Source organism: Mustela putorius, unplaced genomic scaffold (genome assembly GCF_011764305.1).
Source record: "Mustela putorius furo isolate JIRA1106 unplaced genomic scaffold, ASM1176430v1.1 tig00003859_pilon_pilon_pilon, whole genome shotgun sequence".
Lineage (NCBI taxonomy): Eukaryota > Metazoa > Chordata > Mammalia > Carnivora > Mustelidae > Mustela > Mustela putorius.
In genome coordinates, this window is record NW_025422011.1 from 32498625 (window position 1) to 32524273 (window position 25649).

The 25649-nt window shown below is 36.5% G+C and overlaps 1 protein-coding gene across 3 annotated transcripts in view; it reads left to right on the forward strand.

Annotated features, from left to right (window-relative positions):
* Positions 1-25649, forward strand: part of SBF2 (SET binding factor 2) — a 468206-nt gene that overhangs the window by 382310 nt on the left and 60247 nt on the right. For all 3 annotated transcript variants that reach the window (XM_004751963.3, XM_004751964.3, XM_045065843.1), the window contains 2 exons: positions 18524-18694; positions 23328-23590. In XM_004751963.3, coding sequence (XP_004752020.2) covers positions 18524-18694; positions 23328-23590 — 434 coding nt within the window. The remainder of the gene's footprint in view (positions 1-18523; positions 18695-23327; positions 23591-25649) is intronic.

The following is a 25649-nucleotide window of genomic DNA, read 5'->3' on the forward strand; positions in this document are numbered from 1 at the left end:
ACAGGATCTGGGCATTTTCCATAGGAACCTGGTACATGCTGTCAGCCACATTCATTATGTCATCAAGGTGGTCGCATGACTAGCGCTGGCTCTGACCATCCGAATCTTGAATCTCATTACTAAGTATGCATTGAGGTAAGCGAGATGTCAGTTTTAATATGCGTTCCTGGAACAAAAAATTCTACAGAAAAACAAGGGAAGGGGAGGCTTCGAGAATGAGGAGAAAGTTTTGTTGAATTTAAAGTCAAGTCTTGCTGAAGCATTTATGTGTCCCATTTTAATTTCTATCCATCTTTACTTTTCTCTAGCAGTTTCAGAATGTCATATTAAGGAATTTAGACTAATATTTTTCTCCAGTCACCAAGAAGTATCCAATAGCATACTCTTGAACAAGGCAGTGACAAGGTTGTGATTCAGAAACTTAACGGTGTGGAAGAGATTCAGGAGGATTTAGAGGTTGGAGGAACAGAGGTCCCAGGCCATGGAGTGGGCTACTATGACAGACAAATGTTGATTATAGTACTTAGGGAGAAATCCACATGGAAAGTTATCTGGAGCATGGTTTGCTTTTAGCGGGGGGTTATAAACCAAAGAGGCCAACAAATAATGCAAATGAGTTAAACAGGTCAAAGGAGGAACAAGTCTAATAAGGACAGCTACCACTGAGCTCCATCAGTTGTCACCATGTAGGAATGCAGAAACAATTGTTACCACGTTTTTCAAATTTTGAAGAGAAGCTGAAAATCTAACCTTTAAATGAAATCTCTTCATTTGTAAATGTTGGCTTAATTAAAAAAAAAAAAAAACCACTTCTAGACAGCTAAAAAAAACAAAAATGAAAACAAAAACAGCCCACATCTGCAGCTAGTAGGATGCCAGCTTTTATAACCTGTAGCTTCTAGCTTCTCTGGCTGTGAATTCTTATTGTGTAGTATAGTAGGGAAAAAAAACCTAAGGACAGGAATTAGAAAATTTCTGGTAGAGTACAGCCTGATAACATAATTGAGAAAAGAATGGAAAATGCAAAACTCATGACTCTTTTTATGGGTAGCAAAAGCCAAGATTTTATTAACAACTTGTCCCTAAAGAGCATTTTATAAATAGATTGCTCATTTAGCTTAATTTTGCTTAGGTAGCATTGTTTCCTTCTTATTAGTCAGCATTGTTGGCATTTTTGAGAAATCATAGATTTGACGGGGACTTGTGGAGGAGCTGCTGAATTGCAGAAGTTATTACAGCAGAAAATAAATTATGTAGTGCTATAAATACTTGACTCAGTGACTCAGCAAATTCCCTTTATGTCCAAAGGGAAACATGTTGTACCTAACTTATGAGGTCTGTTTTTAATTTCTTCAGCTTTGCAGTCGTCCCTTTTTGTCACTGACAGATTTTTACATGATGTGAGAGACACAAAGACAGACCACATTCAGATGGAGATTTAAGTATTGGAGAAATGAAAGCACTGGGGGAACCCTCAGTCACTGGGGTGCTTTCATACTGATGGCAGGGGATTACCAGGAAAAAATCAGAGAACCATCTGGAATGGCTATGAGAAACTAGATAGTTTTATTTTACTCTTAGGTGATATTTCCAACTAATAAAATTAGAATAAAAGTTGTAATGTTAGAAGCAAACCCCTGGAAAATATGTAATTAACTTCTTTAGAATTCAGCAAGCATTTTGTATATCTATAATACTCATATTTAAGATACTTTAACCAGACATTTGAGTAGATGCCAAGATGTGCCAGAAATGGTTTCTGCTTTCAAAGGCTATTAGGAGAGAGATTGTATATATACAAAATTTTTAAATTATTTATGTTTAATTAATAGTTCAGTACTTTGTTTATAAAACCCTAGTAAATTGTTGGTTTTTTAATAAGTATTTATAATCCTCTTAATGAGCATGCAAAAACAGAACACTGTAGGAACTGATTTCATATAGTATATCTTCTTATAAAACAGCAAAGAATTATTTTTTAAAACCCTCTGTATCTTGATTATTTTATAATAAAAATACCAATACTTCTTCTTGCTACTAAATAAAGCATAATGGCAATTAAAATCTGTCAAAAACTATTCCATCTTGTATAATTCTGAGATTCTAACCTATCATTTCAGCACATGCTTGAGCAAAAATGTCCTAAATGTAGAAATAGAATGAAATAATTATTAGAGAAGTATAAACAAAGTTCTGTATAACACAGTCTCTTAGTCTGCTTGGGTTGCTATAACAAAATAGCATGGACTGTGGTTTAAACAACAGACCTTTATTTTCTTGTGCTTTTGGAGACTAGGTATTCAAGATCATGATTCCAGCCAATTCAGTTTCTGGTTAAAGACTCACTCTTATTTTTTTTTTTTAAGATTTTATGTATTTATTTGACAGAGAAACAGCAGAATAAGGAAGAATGGCAGGCAGAGGGAGAAGCAGGCTCCCTACTGAACAAGGAGCCTGATACAGGACTTGATTCCAGGATCCTGGGATCATGACCTGAGCTGAAGGCAGACACTTAACTGACTGAGCCACACAGGCATCCCAAGGATACTCTTGCTGACTTGCAGTTGCCTTCTTGCTGAGTCGTTACATGACATTTCCTCAGTGCATGTATGCACCAAGAAAGGGAAGGAAAAGAGAGAGAGAAAACACTCTGTTATCTTTTCTTAGAAAGACACTAATCCTATCAGATTAAGGCCCCACCCTTTGGACCCCATTTAATCTCAATTATTTCAAAATACACCTTACTGAGGGCTAGGGTTTCAACATATGAATTTTAGGAGACATAAATAGTTTATAACAGATCGGAAACAGGAAACAATCAGGGAAGGCATTTTGGAAAAGGTAGCATTAGAATAGGCTCTTGGAGAATGGGTAGGATTTTAACCATTAGAGATTGGAAGAAGAGACTCCAAGAGGAGGAAATAGCTTAACTGTGTCACAGCAGTGAGAAAGCAGAGAGTAAATTTAGCACACAGGGAGTCAGCTCTTTCACCTGCAGGATGACATCTACACAAGTGAATAATACTCGGGAAGTCAAAGAGGATGTGGAAAGGATGTGGCCAAATTATTTTGTACCTTATAAAACATCATTTTCTGGTTTCAGCACTGCTATAACTAGCTCTGTGACCTTGGTTATGCCCCACTACTTCTGTATGTCTCAGCATTCCATGTGTCATTGAAAAAATTATCTCCTGGGTTTCATTTACTTTAATGAGTCTGTACTTCAAAAAAGTAAGTGATTTAAGTTCACAAGTATTATGTGTTTCTGTGTGCCCATATACTTTCACATTTGTGCTCTCATAGCAGTAGATATACACACTTCTGCAAGTGTTTGATGATAGGCAGAAAAATCTGCTGCCACTTACCAACCTGAATTATACTCCTCCCATCTCTGTGTGAATTGGGAACTTTTTTCTACATATTGCCATGATTCAACTGGACTTCCCAGAGAGAGTTGACCAGGCACATTGGGGAAATACCCAACCTTGTTCCATGCCCTTTTCCAACTTCATTGGCTCTTTTATTTTCTCCTGTTTTAGGCTTCTGATTCTTTCATGACTGTTTTTTTTTTTTGTTTTGTTTTTTTGTTTTTGTTTTTGTTTTTTTTTGGCCTGTTAAAGAAACTTAATCTCAAAGCCTTTTTTCATAGTCAGTCGTAGACACCTGGGTAAGGAATTCATTGATTCAAAGCAGTATTTCCTTTTTAACAGGAACTAGGCCTTAAACTACAGGAATGAAACATAAACAGTAAAATTCTAGACAATAAATGGACATAGAGTGTAGGGATGGGGTGACGAGGTGAATTTTATGGTCTTCCTAAAAACCTTAGAAGTAAAAAATGATCCCCTGGAGCTTAAAGACCATCTTCAGTCCTAGAGCACTCTAATATACTTTACAACTATTTATTCTTAACCTTGGAGCTGTCTTGGTTATTTTTTAGCAAAATAATTACAACTATTTACTTATTTTCTAGAATTCTAGGTATACTTGTGGGCTTACCTATGCAAACACTTATGGATAACTTTGACTCAATCTATATGATTGAGTAGATAATTCTTCTTCCTATAAAATGGCTACTGGGTTAAGAACTTCTTCCTCATTTTAGAGGCTTAGTTTTAATGAATCTTTCCAACTTAAATAAGAAGGAGTAGAACCAAAGTTGAAGAAGAATTGTTTTCCTCAAAAACAGGCATATTTCTTTTTAAGAAATATATTTTCTTTCCCCACTATATTTAGTCAGCTTATAATACTAAGTTTTTCTTCTCAAAAATAGGTTAGCCTACCTCTTTCAGATACACATCCAGGTCAGGAAGGTGTTATCTTCATAATGAACTTAAGCTACAGCTTAGGTGACTCATCTGAGAATTTTCTATCAGTCAGAAATTGTTCAAGGTCCAACCCCAGTATTTACTGCTCTGTGACCTCCACTTTGCGTAGGCACCACCTTAGTGAATCACACTGGCTGTCCGTCACTCATTCTCTGAAGACCACAGTTTCAAAATAAAACCCTTAGAAAATGTAGGCACTGAAGTAACAGTTGCAGTTACTTCACCCACAGTTGAGTGTACCATGGACGCAACCTACAATTTAAGTCTTTATTTGGTCATTGACAAAGGCCTTAAATTTTTGAGTCAAAACTTCGGTGAAGTTCAGAAATGTAGGCCCCAAGATGTTGATTCTGTTGTTTATAGGAAATGCCTTCAAGACTTACTTAGCTTTTCATAGTTACAACAAAATAATTTAATGTTTTGGGTTTTTTTTCCCTTTGTCTCTGGAAAAGTTGAGTAGATGGAAACTATGAAAGGAAAAGATGTACTACAGAATTGTAATTCAATAATACTGTGGTTTCTGCTTTCATCTAATAAAAAGCAGAAAATAGTATAAGGAAGAAGTTCATTTTTCTTAGATTATTGGTAATATAATTCAAGTTCAAAATCAGAGCTTGCTAATTGTTTTTTTCCTCTGGATTCTTTTCGTCATCAGAATAGTCTCTCAAGTAGTGATGGTATCCAAATTTAATCAGAAGATTTAACTTTAAAGTTTAATCACACAAAGAATGAAATGTGTGCTTCCAGGGAATACGCCTTTGTCTTTTTATCCTAATATAGTAGTGACCAATCACATGCAAGTTATTTAAAGGTGAACAGCCATAGGCAACTTTCTTGGTGCCTGGCCTGCCTTGCTGCCTCTGCAGACCTCTAAAACTGCCTATTGTCTACCTAGGCAGTTGCTTGTATTTTTCCAAGATATCCATGCCTGCCCACATGGGCTTTCACCTGTTGTACTATGACCTGTACAACTATGCTACTGCCCATATTATCTCCATGATTTCCCGGCTACTGCTACTGTTTACTAAATATATATCAAGTGCCAGGTACTGTGATGAGTATTTTTACATCTTCCCATTTCCATGGGGCAGAGCTACCCAAAAATGAAGTTAGCATAGTATAACATAATCTTCGTAGCTTTACTTCCATAATGTATCTTCTGAATTATCAGACTGTGATGAATGACTACAACTACTGTTTATGACTGTGAGCTAATTTTTTTCTTTTTTATTGTTAACAGACATAAAATATACTACCTTGACCATTTTTTTTCAAGATTTGTTTAATTATTTTTGGGAGAGAGAGCATGTGTGAGTGGGGATAGGGACAAAGGGAGAGGGAGAGAGATCTCAAGTAGACTCTCCACTGAGCTCGGAGCCTGATCCAGAGCTTGATACCATGACCCTGAGATCATGACCTGAGCCAAAATCAAGAGTTGGACGCTTAACCAACCAAGCCACCCAGGTGCCCCTTGATCATTTTTAAGTGTACAGTTCAGTGGTATTGAATACATTCTGCATATCACTGTGGAGTCACTGCCACCATACATCCCATAGCTTTTTTCAACTTGTAAAACCGAAACTCTGTACCTATTAAACAATAATTCCCCACTCTTCTAACCTCCAGCCCCTGGCAACCACCATTACACTTTCTGTCTGTATGAGTTGACATACCCTAAGTACGTCCTGTAAGTGAAATCATACAGTATTTGTCTTTCAGTAACTGGCTTAATCACACAGTAACTTAGCATAGTATCTTCAAAATTCATCCATGTTATAGCATATTGGAGAATTTCCTTCCTTTTCAAGACTGAATAATATTCCATTAGTATGTGTATATCACATTTTGCTTATGCATTTATCAGTTGATGGATACTTGGGTTGCTTCCACATTTTAGCCATTTTGAATAATGATACTATGAACATGGGTGTACAAATACCTTTTTGAGACTCTGTTTTAATTCTTTTGAAGTGGAGGTGCTGGATCATATGGAAATTTCTTTTTCTGATTTTTTTTAAGAACCACAATACTGTTTTCCACAGCAGCTGTACCTTTTTACATTCTCAGCAGCAGTGCACAAGTCTTCCCTCTTCTTCACATCCTCACTAGCCCTTGTTTTTTTGGCGGGGGTCTTTTTTCCAGGTCATTGAGAAATAATTGACATGCTTAATTATGTAACTTTAAGGTATCTGGCATGATTTTTTAAATATAATTTTTTTACTTTTTAATTAACATATAATGTATTATTAACCCCAGGGGTACAGGTCTGTGAATCGCCAGGTTTGCACACTTCACAGCACTCACCATAGTACACACCATCCCCAATGTCCATAACCCAACCATCCTCTCCCTACCCCCTACCCCCAGCAACCCTCAGTGTTTTTTTTGTGATATTAAGAGTCTCTTATGGTTTCTCTCCTCCCAATCCCATCTTGTTTGATTTATTCTTTTCCTACCCCCCAAATCCCCCACGTTGCCTCTCAACTTCCTCATATCAGGGAGATCATATGATAACTGTCTTTCTCCAATTGACTTATTTCACTAAGCATGATACCCTCTAGTTCAGTTCCATCCATGTCATCGCAAATGGCAAGATTTCATTTCTTTTAATGGCTGCATAGTATTCCATTGTGTGTGTGCGTGCGTGTGTGTGTGTGTGTGTGTGTGTATCACATCTTCTTTATCCATTCATCTGTTGATGGACATCTAGGTTCTTTCCATAGTTTGGCTATTGTGGACATTGCTGTTATAAACATTTGGGTGCACATGTCCCTTCGGATCACTACATTTGTATCTTTAGGGTAAATACCCAGTATTGCAATTGCTGGGTCATAGGGTAGATCTCTTTTCAGCTTTTTGAGGAATCTCCATGCTGTTTGCCAGAGTGGTTGCACCAGCTTGCATTCCCACCAACAGTGTAGGAGGATTCCCCTTTTTCTGCATCCTCGCCAGCATCTGTCATTTCCTGACTTTTAAAGTTTAGCCATTCTGACTGGTGTGAGGTGGTATCTCATTGTGGTTTTGATTTGTATTTCCCTGATGCCGAGTGATGTGGAGCACTTTTTTTAATTTGTGCATTTTTAAAGTATTTTTTAATTGAAGTATGGCCAACACACAGTGTTGCATTTGTTTCAGTGCATGACATAGTGATTCAACAAGTCTATACACTATGCTGTGTTCACCACAAAAGTAGCCACCATCTGTCACCAGACAATGCTATTAGAATACTGTTGACTGTATTCCCTGTGCTGTATGTTTTATCCCGGTGACCTATTCACCCCATAACTGGAAGTCTGTATCTCCCACTCACCCATTTTACCCATTCCCCCCATTCTATTTTCTGGGTTGGTTGGTTGGTTGGTTGATTTTTTGGACAGTACCTATCCTAATGGGTATGAAGTGATTTTTCACTATAGTTTTAATTTGCACTTCCCTTATGGTTAGTGATGTTGAGCATCTTTTCATGTGCTTGTTGGCCATTTTTTATCTTCTTTGGAGAAATGTCCATTCAAGTCATTTAACCATTTTTTTAATCAGAGGTGTTTTTCTTGTCACTCTCATTTTTGAGTTTTAGAAGTTCTCTGTATATTCTGAATATTTATCAGATACATGGTTTGTAATATTTATCAGAGTATGGCTCTCGTATGTGCAAATATTTTCTCCCATTCTGTGGATTGCCTTTTTACTCTGCAGATAGTATCTTGATACACAAAATTTTTAATTTTCATGAAGTGCCTTTTATCTCTGTTTCTTGTGTTTTGATGCCATATTCAAGAAATCATTGCCAAATCCAATGTCATAATATTTTTATACTGTTGTAATTCTCACCTCTTTAGACCTCTGTGACACACTGTAAAAATTGCTTTAGAGTGATTGCTTCAAGTTACTGAAAACATTGCATTAAGTTCAAAACATTGCATTAAGTTCCCTTAATCTCTGATAAATTGGAATCTAAGAAATATTAGCTATTTTTAGAGTGGCTAATCTATTAGTTTTATCTAGAAACAATATTCATTTTCATCAATGGGTGAATTAAAGTTATTTGAGAACATGTGCTATTTGGGGTAAATATGTAGCTTCTTTTTATTTGTCGCTTCATCTCTGGAATCTGCCAAGCATAAGGGCCTGGGCTTTGGAACCATTAATTCGTCATTGCCTCTTCTACCCTCACTCACTAGGCCATTGCCTTGTTTTGAATTTGCAGGTGTCCTATTTGCTTGGTTAAAATGTATTATCCTTTTAATATATGCTAGATTCGATTTGCTAAAATAGTGTTTAGAATTTTTACATCTGTATTGATGAAGCACATTGGTATAATTTTGTAATGTCTTCTGGTTTTATAATCACAAGCTGGTTATATAACACAATCATAGATTGAGTTGAGAAGTATTCTGTTGTTAATTATTTGGAAGAGTTTGTCTTGAATTGGCATAAGTTATTTCTTAAATGTTTAAGAGAATTTTTAATGAAGCCATTTCTTTTGGGGGCTTTCTTTGTGAGAAGACTTTTTACTACAATTTTAATTTCTCTAATAGAAGCGTATTCAAGTTATGTTTCCTCCTGAGTGTGGTTTAGTTGTTTTTTCTTTTAAAGAATTTGTCCATTTCATCCAAGTAGTCAATATTGTTGACATAAAGTTGTTCATATTTCTTTATGGTTTTATAAATATTTGTAGAATCTTCAGTAATGGTACCTCTCATTTGTGATATTTGTAATTTTGTCTTTTTATTTCTAATCAGTCTGACTAAAGATTTATTAGTTAATCTCAAAGAACCAGCTTTTCATTTTATTGATTTTTTTTTATTTTTCTGTTTTTCTGTTTCATTAATGATTGCTTTAATCTTAATTCCCTTCTTTTGCTTGCTTTGACTTTAATTTGCTGTTTGTTTGTTTCTTTTTTCCTAATTTTTCTATGTGTAAGCTGAGGTCATTGATTTGAAACCATTCTTCTTTCCTAACACAGGCATTGAGTGCTATATATCTCCCCTGGAGAAATGGGTTAGTAGCATCTCACAAAATCTGATATATTTTCACTTGCATTTAGTGCAAAGTACTTCCTAATTTCCTCTTTTATTTATTCTTTGATCCATGAGTTAGTTAGCTTCCAAATTTGGAGATTTTCCAGATAATTTTCTGTTATTGATTTCTAATTTAATTCCATTCTGGTCAGAGAATATATTTGTATAGTTTGAATCCCTTTAAAATCTATTAAGACTGGGGCGCCTGGGTGGCTCAGTCACTTAAGCATCTGCCTTTGACTCAGGTCATGATGCCAATGTCTGTAGGATTGAGCCGAGTGTCAGGATCCCTGCTCAGTAGAAGTCTGCTTCTCCCTCTCTCTCTGTCCCTCCCCCAACTTGTGCAAGTGTACTATCTCTCTCTCCAGCTCTCAAATAAAAATAAAATTAAAAAAAAATAAAATATTTCAAGACTTATTTTATCACCTGCAATTCAGGTTTTCTTTGTAAATATTTTGTATGCACTTGAAAAGCATGGGTATTTTGTTGCTGTGCTGTTCAAGTCACGCAGGGTACTTTCTGCCACTATGTATTTGCCTATTCTGGACATTTCATTCACATGAATGAAATTTTACAACATATAATCTTTCATGACTGACTTCTTTCACTCAGCATAATGTTTTCAATGTTTATCCATGATATAATATGTATCAGTACTTCATATCTTTTTATTGCCACATAATCTTACATTGCATGTATGTGCCACATTTTATCAGCTGATGAACATTTGAGTTGTTTCCATTTTTTTACTGAGATTTCATTCATATACCATAAAATTCACTTTTTTTTAAGTGTGTAAAGGGCTTTTCCTTCTCTAAGTAGTATGGAGTTTCAGCTTTATCTGATCTTCAAAATTTGCTACTGCTTATAAGTCTACTTTATGACTTCTAAAATTATGTTAACATCACTGATGGTGTTGTCTTTTTCTCATTCTCTTTACTCTTACACGTTTTACCATTTTTCTCTTTTGCTGTCATTTCACTGGGGTTCAGGGGCAAAAGAATATTCAGTCTACCACATTTAATAAAAAGATCCCTTAAAATTATTTTGGAAGAAGGAAAACAAATTGTCAAAATTCTGTTACTTTTACTTCATTTTCATTTTGCCTTTTTCTCCTAGTCTTTGTGTACTTATGGATGTAATCATAGCATATTTGGCTGATTTTCTTAAATGTAGTGTAATTACTTCATTCATAAACACGTCATCATATTAACCATTTTAATGGTAGCATAATATTCTTTTGTGTTAATAATATTCTGTCATTTGCCTAACCTTTCTATGCTTAGACATTAAAATTGCTAACTTTGGTGGGGGGTATAGTTATTAAAGATAATGCCATAATAAACATTTTTGTAAAGCTTTGGCGCCATTTGCAAGTACACATAGTGAGAGCTATGACTCACCAAATGTCCTCCATTTCCTCTGCAAGGACCTGCTGATGCCTCTTTTTCTTTGGTTCCTTTTGTAGTTATATCTCAGAGAAAACACCTTGTTATATATCTACTAGCCTCTTTGCTGAGGATGTTCTCCCAGTCAGGCCCTCAATCGTATCACTTTACAGTGCTATTATATACACGATATCATTAGGCTCATCAGTTATCACACGTGGAGTCTTGTCTCTCCATAGAGATTATAAATACTTTGTAGACATAGGACTTGCTATTGAGGTAATGAAAAGTGCAAGTTTCCAGTAAACACTTATGGATAGATTTTTTTTGTTGTTTCATCCTAAACAGGTTTAAGAATAGTTAAATATGGGGGTGGCTGGGTGGCTCAGTGGGTTAAAGCCTTTGCCTTCGGCTCAGGTTATGTTCCCAGGGTCCTGGGATAGAGCCCCACATCAGGCTCTCTGCTCAGCGGGGGGCCTGCTTCTCTCTCCCTCTCTCTCTCTCTCTCTCTCTCTCTCTCTGCCTGCCTCTCTGCCTACTTGTGATCTCTCTCTGTCAAATAAATTAATTTTTAAAAAATCTAAAAAAAAGAATAGTTAAATATGTTTTAAAATCCATGAGCTCGGGTGCCTGAGTGGCTCAGTTGGTAAAGACTCTGCCTTCGGCTTAGGTCATGATTTCAGGGTCCTGGGATCGAGCACCACATCAGGCTCTCTGCTCAGCAAGGAGCCTGCTTCGCCCCTACTCTCTCTGCCTGCCTCTCTGCCTACTTGTGATCTCTCTCTCTCTCTATCAAATAAATAAATCTTTAAAAAAAAATCCATGAGCTCATAAAAATATGAATTTTAAAAAAGTGGTCATTTCTAATGTATGTTAGAAAGCAATGTGTTATTTTTAAAACTTATAAATGAAGGGATAATCTCATGTATTTACCAGTACAGGCTACGTGTTTGGTCACCAAATGGTTGATGAGGGGAAGTTTCTCTTTTAGAGAAACTCGCTAATTAGAAACTCACTAGTAAGTCAGGAAATAATGCTAAAATGAAAATATAACTATTTTATTATTCCTAATAATTAATGAGTATAAGCATTGATGGTCAATAGCCTTTAACATCACAAAAAGAGAGACAACCATATATATATAATAGTAGTACCATCCATTAAGTATTCTTGCCAAACAGTCAAGCCTGAAAATGATCAAGCTTCTAGATCCAATTATCAATTTGCTGGAAATACAGAGGACAAAAGAATATGTCATATGGTACCACTGGGATGCAGTCAGCAACCACCAGACTAGCAGAAATTATTGGATAAATGATCCAGTTTCTCAACAAATAGATCACAAGTGGGAGGGAAAATAAAAGAGACAGAAAGAGACAGACAGATGGTGGAGGAACCTATTGATCCATATGGATCATATATGGGTCCTTCCTGAATCAGACAAACTGTGCAACAAAACAAAAACAAAAAACAAAGAAAAACATTTAACATTTATAAGATAATTAAAAACTCAAATACTGACTAGATATTTGATATTAAAGAATGATTAATTTATTTAAAAATTAAAATTAAATTAAAAATTAAATTAAATTAAGTAAAAATAGTGGATTTTAAAAAAATCTGCGTGAAACCATTTCTTTTTGACAATATGGCCAGTCTATCAATAACCCAAAAATGTTTATTGGTAAAGGAAGCAATGGGAATTATCTTTTTTTTAGGCCCCTGTCAAGCATTTCCAGGCACTATTAAATGGTGCTGAAACCAATAATCAGAGTTGACAGTTGACATGTGTTGATAATGTTCATACACCACTGTTTATAATAGGAAAAATTTGAAAATAATAAAAATGTCCATTAGCAGGAATAAGGAAATGCTATATATTCATGTAATGGGATTCCATACACTTTAGTTAAATTATGCAGTAATTAAGAAACTAGATTCCATAGCTAAACTACTAGAGTTTGATTCCAACTCTAGTTCTACCACTTCCTGGCAGTTTTCTCTAGGACGAGTTACTTAACTTCTCTGTACCTCAGTTCCTTTACATTTAAACCACGACTAAATAATAGTATTTATCTCAGTGGATCGCAGGTTGTGTAAAGACTAAGTATGTTGATAAATATACATAGTGAAAGCTCAGTTAGGTTAGTTTTAATAATTATTATCATTTGTTATTATGAACTAAATAAGTCTAGCATCATAATATATGAAAAACCAAATTCTAGAAAAAAACACAATGTGGTATCATTTATATAAAGTTTAAAAACCTGTAGAAAGTGGGGGAGGGAAGAAATTTAGGTCCTGTCTTGTAGTTTTAAGAATGCCAAACCCAGGGAGTCACCTGGGTGGCTCAGTCAGTGGGGCGACTGACTCTTGGTTTTGGTCCAGGTCATGGTCTCAGGGACATGGGATCAGTCCGTTGGTCCTGTCAGGGCTCTGGCCTCTGCACTCAGTGGGGAGGCTGCTTTCCCTCTCCCTCTGCTCCTCCCCTGACTTACTCATTCTCTCACCCTCTCTTACTAAAATAAATAAAATCTTTTAAAATAAATAAATAAAATCTTTAAAAAAAAAAAAAAAACTCTGACAAAGGACTTGACAACAAGCTTGTATTTGATTCCTTCTAATTTTTGGACCACAAAGGAAAAAAGTCCGATTTGGTCATCTGATCTCTTAATATTTACTAAGCAACTTAATACAAAGAATCATTAGCAGGATAAGTCATTTAAAGACTTCAACCCTGTCATTCCAGCTACTGAAATGGCACGTCAAATGAATACCGGGCAGTACTAGTGAATGAATACTTCTTGTGTAGGAATTGTGTGCCAGGATTTTCTAAGTAACTCAGGAGAGGTTTAGACCATTACGAATTTGAGGTTACTTTCATTGTTCAAACGTAGAGTATCAGGTAGTAGAAAAGAAAAAACTATAGTAGATTCTCACAGTTACCTTTTTTTAACTATTAGGATTATTTGCCATTTTGTAAATTACACTGACTAATGCACACAGTATCCTATATACTCCCTGCTTATAGGCCGCTTGCTTGCTTTCTGCTCCTTTTGATTGTATCTTTACATAGAGTTCGTTGTGTTTTGCTTCAATTAATTACATAGTTTAATTAAATGTAACATAAATCAATGAAAAAGTTGTATACTTTGAGAAGTATCACCAATAAGAGATAAAATGAAATTGCTATATAATCCTAAATATTCTTCGTGGACATACACAGGTATAAAAGCCATATAAATGGGAATGAAAAATACCTAATTCAGGATCATTGTTACCTCTGAATTCAGAGGCAGATGGGGTCAAGAGGGGTATATGGTGGGCTTCAATCATATCTATAATGTTAAATGTTCTTTGTTTTAAAAAAATGCATGAAGCCAATATGTTAAAGGTTTGATTAAGATTTGGTAAATACAGGTTTTTGACTCACATTTTTCCTATTCCTGTCTTCCTTTTGTTTGTCTCTCAAGACTAAGCATTTGAGGGTGAGAAAAGAGAGGCAAACCATAAGACAGACTTTTAACTACAGAGAACAGAGTTGCTGAAGGAAGATGGGGGGCAGTGATGGGTGTTAAGGAGGGCATTTGTGGTGAGCACTGGGTGTTGATGTAAGTGATAAATCACTGAATTCTACTTCTGAAACTAATATGACACTGTATGTTAACTAACTGGAATTTAAATAAAAACTTGAAACAAAAAAATACTCAGACTTTTAAAGTGACTTAATATCTGGACTTAGTCAGGCTGATATAGAATCATAAAAGGACTGGCTGGCATTATCCCCAAACTGTGCAAAGAGGTATATTTCTATTCTGGTATCCAGAGCTCGATAGGAAATACCCAGCAACTTAAACAATGAATCTTTGTATTCTGCATTATTCCTTAAGACCATTATGTATTTATGGAATTGGTCCTACCAGCTAACTTTTTTTCCTGAAATCTGGTTTCCCTCTAAGCTCCCTAACTGGGGCCTTGGGCCTGGAGACCAAACTTGTCTAGCCAGGCAGACCTTAGGACAGGCCCCACATACTGGTATTTTGACCTTTCCCTTGACCAACTTGTCTCTGAGATGATTTGTGTCCATTTATTTGGATTTGAATCTGGCCTGCTTATCAGTGACCTCATTAAGTTATTCTCCATATCCTATCTCATGCTGAGGTTGCCTTTGAATGCTTTGTGTAAAATGAATAGCATTGCTTAATCTAGTACCATCAGGGCTATTTTTTTCTAGATAAGGAAGGCAGTCAACATATTTTTTAACATCTCATAAAATTGCATGCCAAAATATCACTTGTTTCTTTAGGGAAGAATAATAAGAATTATTATGAAGTGTAAAATGAATAGTGTTGCAAAATTGGAGAGAAAGGAAGAGATGTCATTTGACAACAACATTCCCTACCACCACCACCACCACCATCACCCTTAGACCTTCTGTGGGAATTGAGTCTCACCTTTGAGCAAAATAAAAGATCGTGAAGTTGGCATATGGGCCAGTTTGATTTTAAGAAAGGTTTTTCTTCAAACCAAAGAAGTGATTAGAATCAGGAGATAGTTTTATAGACAGGTGCTTGTTTTCCTTGTTTATGACTGAAACTATTAGCGTATGATATAGCACATTAGAAACCCTAAACAATCTCATCACATCTTTCTCTAGATAATTAATATAGTTTTCTTTTGTGGAATATCTCATTTTTTTTTAACTTACAGAAATGATGTTGAATAATAGAAAACCTTATTTCTGTTCCTTTCTCTTCTGCCCATCTTACTGGATGACCTTAGGTAAATCCATTTTCTTTGTAAGGTCTCTCAAATATACAGTGAAGACATGAAGTATTCACCTTACCACCTACTTTCAAGACCAGCCAGACCACAATGCTCCATTTTTGTAATTCCCATCGTTAAGTCCTGATGGGATGTAGGCAGAATAATGTGCTACTGCCCTCTGCTGGTCCTAAGAACACACCTGTCCATCAGTGCAGTGGCCCTGCCCATCCCAACACTGACAGACACGGTGTCTCTTGCTTATGCTTGGACACAGTGTCTTGCTTATGCTTGGGAAGACGTAGCAGGAAACCACAAAGAAAGGAGGTGAATTTCATGTTTGGAAAAATAATTATATTTGAGTATTTGGAAATTAATGATTTCTTATGCATATAACAGATGCCATAACCATGTGCAACTGTCTTGTCACCCAAAAGTATTTATCCTATAGTTACTTGTCCTACTGCTACAGTTTCTCACTTGGTAAACACGTTGTGGGTTCTGACTCTTTGAGCTGCTTTCATTGTTTTTATACCATCTTCCACTTTTGTTTGGAAGATTTAGGGGAGTGAGTTTTTGCATATTCATTTTTAGTTTGTCAATAAATAGGAAGATAATAATTGGTAAGTAACTGCCAAGGAGAGTGAATATGCAACATCAGTAAGAAAAATGCTGAAAAACAAAGACAGGACTTCATTATACTTTCAGATCCCTGGGGAGCTCTGACAATTTGTAATAAAAGATCTGTAATTAATAATAGTTTTTTTTTTTTTGGTGTGTCAGCGATCCTAAAAGTAGGTTTCTTTATTTGAAAAAATGATAAGGATTTGCTAAAAGCTCTGGTTTTCTGAGCCCATCTGTATTAATTTCAGAACTCCAAAATTTTAAGAGCTGGTATTTATTACATCACATTTGTAGAAAATAGTGCTGCCTCTGACTACACCTACGGGAAAGGCAACTGAGAATTATTTTTGTCTTGTTTGACTTTCATGTCTTTAAAATCCCTTTCAAAATGAACATTGTTAGTCCTTAGAATGCTGCGGGGCGCGCGCGCACACACACACACACGCAACCTGCATCCCACGTATCTGCAAGCAGAGTATAGGAGGAACATGTGATTCACTTTGTCTGTGGCTTCTGCTTACGTACTCACAGAACCACATTTTGCCCATAATTTCCCATTGGGAGGTAGGAACTGTATTTTTAAACAACTATATAAGCATATACTATATGAAGTATGAAGATCAACAGCAATCCTTATGCAGCTTACTGTTGGGGAACTCTTGATTTTTGTATCACAGTCAATCTCAACTTATAGCCACCTGATTGGAGTTACAGTCAATCACCTCAGCAGCAGTACATAGTCCTGTATTGAAAGGGACTTACACATGGGATGCAGAAATATGTAGACCCTCATAGGCAAAATAACAGCCGTCCCACTTGCATTAGTACATGTAAGTACTACATAAGTACTACATTTCATGGTATGTGTGGTGCCTATTTTCAGTTCTAGGTTTAGTCTGCTCTAGGCCAAAAGAAAATTAGCATGTATTGAGGATATCATTTTTACCAAATGCCTAATTCATCTGTTAAGCATCCATAAGAAATGAACCAACTTTTGGTACATAACAGTAACATGTATAACCTTAATGTAATCTTCAGTGTCTGATATTCTAAGAGAGAAATCAGTTTACTTGCTTCTCAGCCTTTTGGCTAAGATCAAGTGGAAAGAAGTCAGTTTTTTTTTTTTAATTGCTTTAAAAGAAAACACATCAGAAACTTTAGTTCTACTCAATTCCAAAAAAAATAAAATGGACAAAAAGGATGTTCGTTGAGAATGTTACCTGCTGTTTCCTGAGAAATGATGGATTAAAAAAGTTTTGAAACATCTTTAATCTTTAGAGATGAAAGTAAGAGCTGTGGAAAGATGGTTTAAATCATTAACTGAAACTTGACAATATGAATCATATGTAAAAGCAAAAATACAATGTTAATTAAAATCATATCAGATCTTCAGTGCAGAATATTACTTTGAGAAACAAAATCCTAAAATGCAGGAAAAAACAGCAGTGCTAATTAGTATTTATTTCATGATGCTCTTTTGCAAAACAATTCAGTATAGAAAAAAGAGCAGGGGTTTTGGAACCAAGCAAAAAACCAGCTTTACTACTTATGTAACTTGGTATCTGACTTTAGACAATTGCTTAAACCTCCCTGAACTTCCGATTCCTGTTCTGTAAATTGGCAATAATAATGTGCGTCTTATATTTAGTATTAAATGAGGTGTGTAAATATTTATGAAGTGCCCTAAATGCCTGCAGAGTTAGTTTTCCTTCTCTCTACTGTAAATAACAGAGTAAGGTTTGCTCTTAATTTGAAGCCCAACAGAAGTCCTGGGAAGGAAGGTATGGTTTGAGATTACCTTCCCATGACCATTTGGTGAGCAGAAAATGCCCTCAAAGCCTAGGACAGTCTGCTAGGGAGTATGTGAGGCAGGCAGTAGCCTTGGTGGGAGGTAAAGAGCTAGAGTAGGGAGGGTGTGACACTTCTTGAGTCTCAAATGCGTGATATGCCCTCATTCTGTGTGTAAGGCCGAGCTGCAGGCTCTCTCACATTTCAGTCAATGCCCCCCAAAAATGTACTGTAGAAAAAAATTTTAATTGTCTGAAGTTTAATGTTTAGGTTGTGATGAATTTCATTTACATAACCCAGTTGTACTAAGAGCTATCAGCTCTACAGTGTGCACAGTACAGTGCCAGGTACTTTTCATACATTCTCTAATTCATATGGTAACTTCGATTTCTAGCTATTGCTAAAATGTCCATAGAAAGACTGAGACCCTGAAGGATTCAATAGCAAGCCCAAAGTTGCCAGTTAAAAATGAATAAGTTTCTGATTACTGCCCTAAGATCATTGTTTAGATAAACCCTTTAATGATATCTGTGGTTAACCGTGACCCCTATAATTTTTTGAATTGTCATGACTGTGTCGGCCCTGTGGTGATGCGTATTGTGTGTTCTCACAGAAACTGGCCCATGGAGTCAGCCAGTTTGCTTACACCTGTGTTCAGGACCACCCCATTTGGACAAATCAGCAATTTTGGGAGACAACCTTCTACAATGCAGTGCAGGAACAGGTGCGCTCCCTGTATCTCTCAGCCACAGAAGACAATCATGCCCCACATCTGAAGCGAAAGGTAAGAGAAGAAAGATACTAGTGTGGGGGCTCCTGGGTGACTCAGTGGGTTGAAGCCTCTGCCTCGGCTCAGGTCATGATCCCAGAGTCCTGGGATCAGGCCGTCTGGGCTCTCTACTCAGCGGGGAGCCTGCTTCCTCCTCTCTCTGCCTGCTTCTCTACCTACTTATAATCTCCATCTCTCAAATAAATAAATAAAATCTTTAAATTTAAAAAAAAAGATACTAGTGTGGAACTGGTGTTATGGCTTCAAGGAAAGCTTATTCAAGTATTCCCAGAGCAAAAGGAAATCTATCTATCCACTTTCTGCCACTGTGTTTGAGGTTCATCTTAGGGAGTCCTGTGGTGATCATCTTTCTTCTGTTGATTTCTGGTATTATATTTTTCCATAATAGCTTCTTAATACAGTCTTTAGCAGTGGAATTATTTTATTACATGCTAATAAATAGGAATTATTTGGAAATGATTATAGTAAGTTGAACAGAAAAAAGAAAATGAAAATACCTGAGCAGATGTCTTTGTGCAATTAACTTTTTGAAGATGTGTCAAATTAAAGTTAAATTACTCTAATAAAAAGCTTTTGCACAGCAAAGGAAACAGTTGACAAAACCAAAAGGCAGCCAATGGAATGGAAGAAGATATTTACAAATGTCTAACCAGATAAAGGGCTAGTATCCAGTCTATAAAGAACTTCTCAAACTCAAAACCAAAAAACAAATAATCCCATCAAGAAATGGGCAGAAGACATCAACTGACATTTCTGCAAGGAAGACATACAAGTGACCAACAGACACATGAAAAAGTGTTCAACATCACTAACATTGTGGTAATACAAATGAAAACCACAATAAGATACCACCTTACACCAGTCAGAAAGGCTAACAAGTCAGAAAACAACAGATGTTAGCAAGGATGCGAAGAAAAGGGAACTGCTGCTGGTGGGAATGCAGGCTGGTACAGCCACTCTGGAAAATAGTATGGAGGTTCCTCAAAAAGTTAAAAACAGTTTACCCCATGACCTAGCAATTGCAGTACTAGGTATTTACCCAAAGAATACAAACATAGTGATCCAAAGGGGCACCTGCACCCCAATGTTTTTAGCAGCAGTGGCCACAAATATGGAAAGAGCCCAAATGTCCATCCATCAACAGATGAATGGATAAAGGAGATATGAGATATATATATATATATATATATATATATATATATAAATAAAGATATATAGATAGATAGATAGATCTCAGTCATCAAAAAGAATGAAATCTTTACCATTTGTAACAACCTGGATGGAATTAGAGGTATTATGCAAAGCAAAATAAGTCAGCAGAGAAAGATTATTTTATATGATTTCACTCATACTTGGAATTTAAAAAACAAAACAGAGGATCATAGGGGAAGAGAGAGAAAAATAAAGTAAAATGAAATCAGAGAGGGAGACAAACCGTAAGAAACTCTTATACCAGGAAAGAAACTGATGGTTGCGGGAGGGGTGGTGGGTTGTGAAATGGGGTAACTGGATGATGGAAGTTAAGAAGGGCACTTGATGTAATGAGTTCTATGTATGATATGTAACTGATGAGTCACTAAACTCTACCTCTGAAACTAATAGTATATCCTATAGTAATTAATTGAATTTGAACAAAATAAACAAAAACAAAACAAAATGACTCTGAAATAAATATAAAATTCAATAGTTCTTGAAAGTATGTCAGCAATAAATCTATTTCTCCTTTTGGAGAAAAATATGTTTCCATATATTTTATCAGCATGAATTATACTTAAGAAAAATATCACAAAAATATTTTAAGATAATAAAATCAGGCATCTGGGTGGCTTAGTTGGTTTAGCATCTTGCCTCAACTGCTATTTTAAATTGACTTTATATTATGTGAGATGAATGAATTTAGAACTACATAGTACTATTCAAATATTTCTGTGTCTCCTGTAAATTTAAATATTGTCTATTCTTGACAATGATAAAAATGGAAACTTTAATTTAAAAAATACCACTATCTGACATTTATCTTGTATTCAAAATTATTATTATACACTGTTAGTGTGAATTATTTACTTAATTTAATGTAAAACTCAGACTTTTCTTTCAAAACAGATACACTTGGGTATTTCCAAATACACTTGGGTAATGGGTAACTGTAAGAGATGCAAATTAGTTTGAGGTCATGCTCCAGAAATATTTGGGCTAGTGTGGTGCTTTTGATAGTTTTTTAAAGCAGATATAAAGCTAACATTGATATATCTCAAAAGCATTTGTAGAGCAAACACATGTCACTGCTTCTCTGTCCTTTCTTCTAAAGAAGTCTCTCAATGATACCTAGATTAGAGACAAGTAAAACTAGTATACTAGCTTTTCTTAGCATTTCAGCCTACTAAGAAACTCCTCTTCAAAATCCTGTTGTCAAACCATAAAAGACTCTTAATCTCACAAAGCAAACTGAGGGTTGGGGGGAGTGGGTTATGGACATTGGGGAAGGTATGTACTATGGTGAGTGCTATGAAGTGTATAAACCTGGCGATTCACAGACCTGTACCCCTGGGGCTAATAATACATTACATGTTAATAAAAAAATTAAAAAATTAAAAAGAAAATTTCTATTGTCAGGGGCACCTGGGTGGCTCAATGCGTTAAATGTCTGCTTTCAGCTCAGGTCTTGATCCCAGGGGCCTGCCCACATCTGCTCTCTGCTGAGCAGAGAGCCTGCCCCCCCCCCGCCTACTTGTGATCTCATTCTCTCTCTGTCAAATAAACAAATAAAACCTTTTTAAAAAATAAAAATAAAATCCTATTGTCAGACTCAGAAAAAAGGATTTTGAGCATTGGGGATGGTATGTGCTATGGTGAGTGCTATGAAGTGTATAAACCTGCTGATTCACAGACCTGTACCCCTGGGGCTTATAATACATCATATGTCAAATAAATAAACAAACAAACAAATAAATAAATAAATAAGGATTTTGAGAAGATGGCAGCAGAGTAGGAGGGTCATAGGCTTGCCTTATCCCATAGATACAGCTAGGTAACTATCCAGCTATCCTAAATATCCCAGAAATCATTCTGAAGACTGGCAAAACCAACTCCTCAACCTAAGATAGAGAAGAGGCCATGTCAAAGAACGTAGGAAGTGCAGAGATGAGGTTTGGGAGAGAAACAGTTCATGGCCACTGCAGTATGGAGGGAGCCACAGTTGCATAGGAGAGTGAGATATTACCTAGCACACAGGGGAGTGCATGGGGAAAACAAATTCCCATAGCATTTGGCTTAGAAAGTAAGAGGGTCCAAATTTCATGAGTTCTTGCAACCAGCAGGGCTTAAAACCTGGAGTTTTAAAGGTCAGTGGACTTCAAAAGCCCAACTATGGAAAGAGCCCAGATGTCCACTGACAGATGAATGAATAACGATGTGGTGTATATACACCCTGGAAGACTACTCAGCTACCAAAAAAATGAAACCTTGCCATTTGTAACAACATGGATGGAACTAGAGGGTATTATGCTAAGGGAAATAAGTCAGTCAGAGAAAGACAACTATCATATGATCTCTCTTACATTTGGAATTTAAAAAACAAAACAAGATCATAGGGGAAGAGAAGAAAAAATAAAACAAGATGAAATCAGAGAGGGAGACAAACTGTAAGAGACTCTTAAGCATAGGAAATGAACTGAGATTGCTGGAGGGGAGGGGAGTCCGGGCATAGGGTAACTGGGTGGTGGACATTAAGGAAGGCAAATGATGTAGTGCACTGGGTACTATGTAAGACTGATGAATCACGGACCTCTACCTCTGAAACCAATAATACATTATATATTAATTGAATTTAAATAAAAATCGATAATGTTTTAAAAATATGCCAAAAAAAATTCTCGGCCCAAATAAAATATAAATACATAAATAAAAATAAAATTTAAAACTTGATAAAAAATAAAATAAATGGGGGCCTGGGTGGCACAGTTGGTTGAGTGGCTGCCTTCGGCTCAGGTCATGATCCCGGAATCCTGGGATTGAGTCCCACATCGGGCTCCCAGCTCTGTAGGGAGTCTGCTTCTCTCTCTGATTTTCTCCCCTCTCATGCTGTCTCTCACTCTCTCTCTCCCAAATAAATAAAATCTTTTTAAAAAATGAAATAAAATAAAATAGACTCCATTGTTATACCTATGTCCTGATAGTATTTGACTCCCACATTTACCAGGATATCTAGCTCTATTTTTTGTGACTTTTGTCATTCTGTCTTCTCCTCCCAAAGAACAGAAGAGAAGAAACATATCAGAATATTAGTAAATACTACTGGACCTACATTCATTTATACATTTTTCCCGTCGACAGTTTATTATAACTAGCTGTTTGAAAGGAACAGGGCCATAGAGATAAATAAATGCAATGAAATGTTCGAAGTAAAAGGCTTTGCTGCTACTTCCTTGGATTTAGCACATTGTTCCACTGAAGTCCAGCTGGACGTGGCAGGAAAAAGAAGAGTTGATTTTGTTCTGTTGTTATTGTTTATATTTTCTTTCTCTTTTTTTTGGTGACATGGGTATTTAATAGATGGGTAATTGAAACATGTTCCATGATTTGTGAAACCTGGGTCATGGATTTACATTGTTTTGCTTCATTTTTTTAGGAGAAGCTTCCAGATGACCGGAATCAGGAGAAGACAGCAATGGACCTGGCAGCTGAGCAGCTACGCCTTTGGCCTTCTCTGAGCAAAGCAACTCAGCAGGAGCTGGTGCAGCGTGAGGAAAGCACTGTTTTCAGTCAGGCCATTCATTTCGCAAACCTCATGGTCAACCTGCTAGTTCCACTGGATACGAGTAAAAACAAGCTCCTGAGAACGTCGGCACCAGGAGACTGGGAGAGTGGAAGCAACAGCATTGTCACGAACAGGTACCAAAAAGCGCACATCCAGAGACCCTCCTGTTCTTCGCTTAACAGACTAAATAAAGTATTTGGGGCAAATATTGCTATACGTATTTCAAAATTTTAAGCATTTGCCTTACCTGCAGAGCTGCTCAACTCTTTTTTTTTTTTTCCAACTTCATATAAAAGACCTTCACTTCATCTGATTGTTCGTAACCACCTCCCACAGTCTCTCTTCTTTCATGACCTAATTTTTTCAGCTGTCTCACCCACTACTGATCAAGCCCTTCAGTTACTTTCTGCCATAGCAATTTACAGAGAGCACTCTGGAAAATTACAAATTCATTAGTAACTTTTTGTTTCTGGGCCCTCCTTTTTTCAGTGTGTGCATTGCATTTGTCTGTAATCATGTCCACAACCGTACCTTGCTCCCGACCCGACATGGACTTCCAGTGCCATTAAGAATGATGGACTACAAGACCTAACAGGATTTGGCTCTTGACGACTGCTCTGACTTTATTTCCTGTCATTCTTCTGTCAAGAAAACTGGTCTCCCTGCTAATGCTAATCCTCAAACACTCTAAACATAATACCACCTCAGGGTCTTGGTATTTCTTCCCACAATCTGGAATAGACTCCCTGAAACAGTCACAAGAATCACTCCCTCACTTCACTTAATTCTCTGCTCAAGTGCCATCTACCTAGAGAGGTCTTCCTGACTTCCCTATCTTAAGTTGCACAGGCATCATTCTTTGTCCTACCTTGCATTTTTTTTCTTTCATGGCACTTTCCACAACCTGATTTGTTTTCGTATATTTGCTTATTGTATGACTCATTCATTGCTGTACCCCCAGCTCTTTGCATGTAGTACATACCCAATAAGTAGTTGGTTGAACATATGATGAAATGAATGAATTCATGAACTGCTTACCCAACAGAAGTGATGTTCTAACCTCTTAGGTCTTCAGTGATACTCTAACATGCTGGTAGTTCTTCTAACTCTTATAAATCCTTCTCAGGCTCTTTCAGGCAGCTTCTCTTCTCCCCCATTCTCAGTCCCCTTTCCACACACTTTATACTCTCTTAGAAACTCATCCACAGCCCACATCTCTGACCCCAACCTCTCAATCTCTCTATCCCAGATACTTTATTTTTGTCAAGAATACCCGAGAGCTTTCATTTATTCTTCTCCTACCCACTTAAGCCCCCATGTTGCATCACCACTTCATAAAAAAAATTATTAAAAAAAAAAAAAAAAAAGAATACCCGAGAGCTTCTAGTCTTCCAGGCTAAACAATTTTTTGTTGTTTTAAAGTCAGCCTTTTACACTATGCAGTCAACTGCACAGGTCTCTTATTTCCTCCTACAGAGAAGTTATTTTATGTGAACAATATAGCCTAGGCCTTCATTGCTTCAAACTATAGATGACCAAGCTCCTTGAAAGTCTATGTAGTGAATGGCTAAGACACTTAAGTCCTTTAATGCTCTGGGATGGTGTGAGGCCATATTCACGGTTTAGCTTTACCTTAAGACTGATTCAGCTAATGTAGTTGGATTTGGAGGAAAGAGAACTAAGTAGTTTAGAACAAACAAATGAGTCTTTTCCATGATGAGCAGTCTAAAAGAAGGCATAGGAGGCCAGAGTGTTTGTCGAACAGTGGAAACTGAATAAGCAGCAAAGACAGGGATTGTGCTTTCACATCCATTATTTCAAATTCATTCCCTTCTGTTGCATGATTTTATCATGTACAGAAGACTGATGGCTTCAAAGTGTCTAAAAGTGCTGTGGTTCACTCAAAGAGACAAATATTGGCAACAGAAAGGCTCGCAGGACAGTTTGGTTCTTCCATTTGAAACAATATGCTATTTTCTGGGAAAAGTTCTTTCACTTCGCCTACCAGGGAACATGTCTCCTAGTTCTCAAAGGCCAAAGATAGCAATATTACTTTGTCTGGTTCTGTGTGGTAATTAACTTGAGAGAACAGGTTTTTGGTTTTGTTTTGTTTTTTTTTTTTAGAAGTTTCAAGTATCAGATAATAAATGAAAGAGTCTGTTTTTGCTTTAGTTTCTGTGGTTCCTGAGTTTC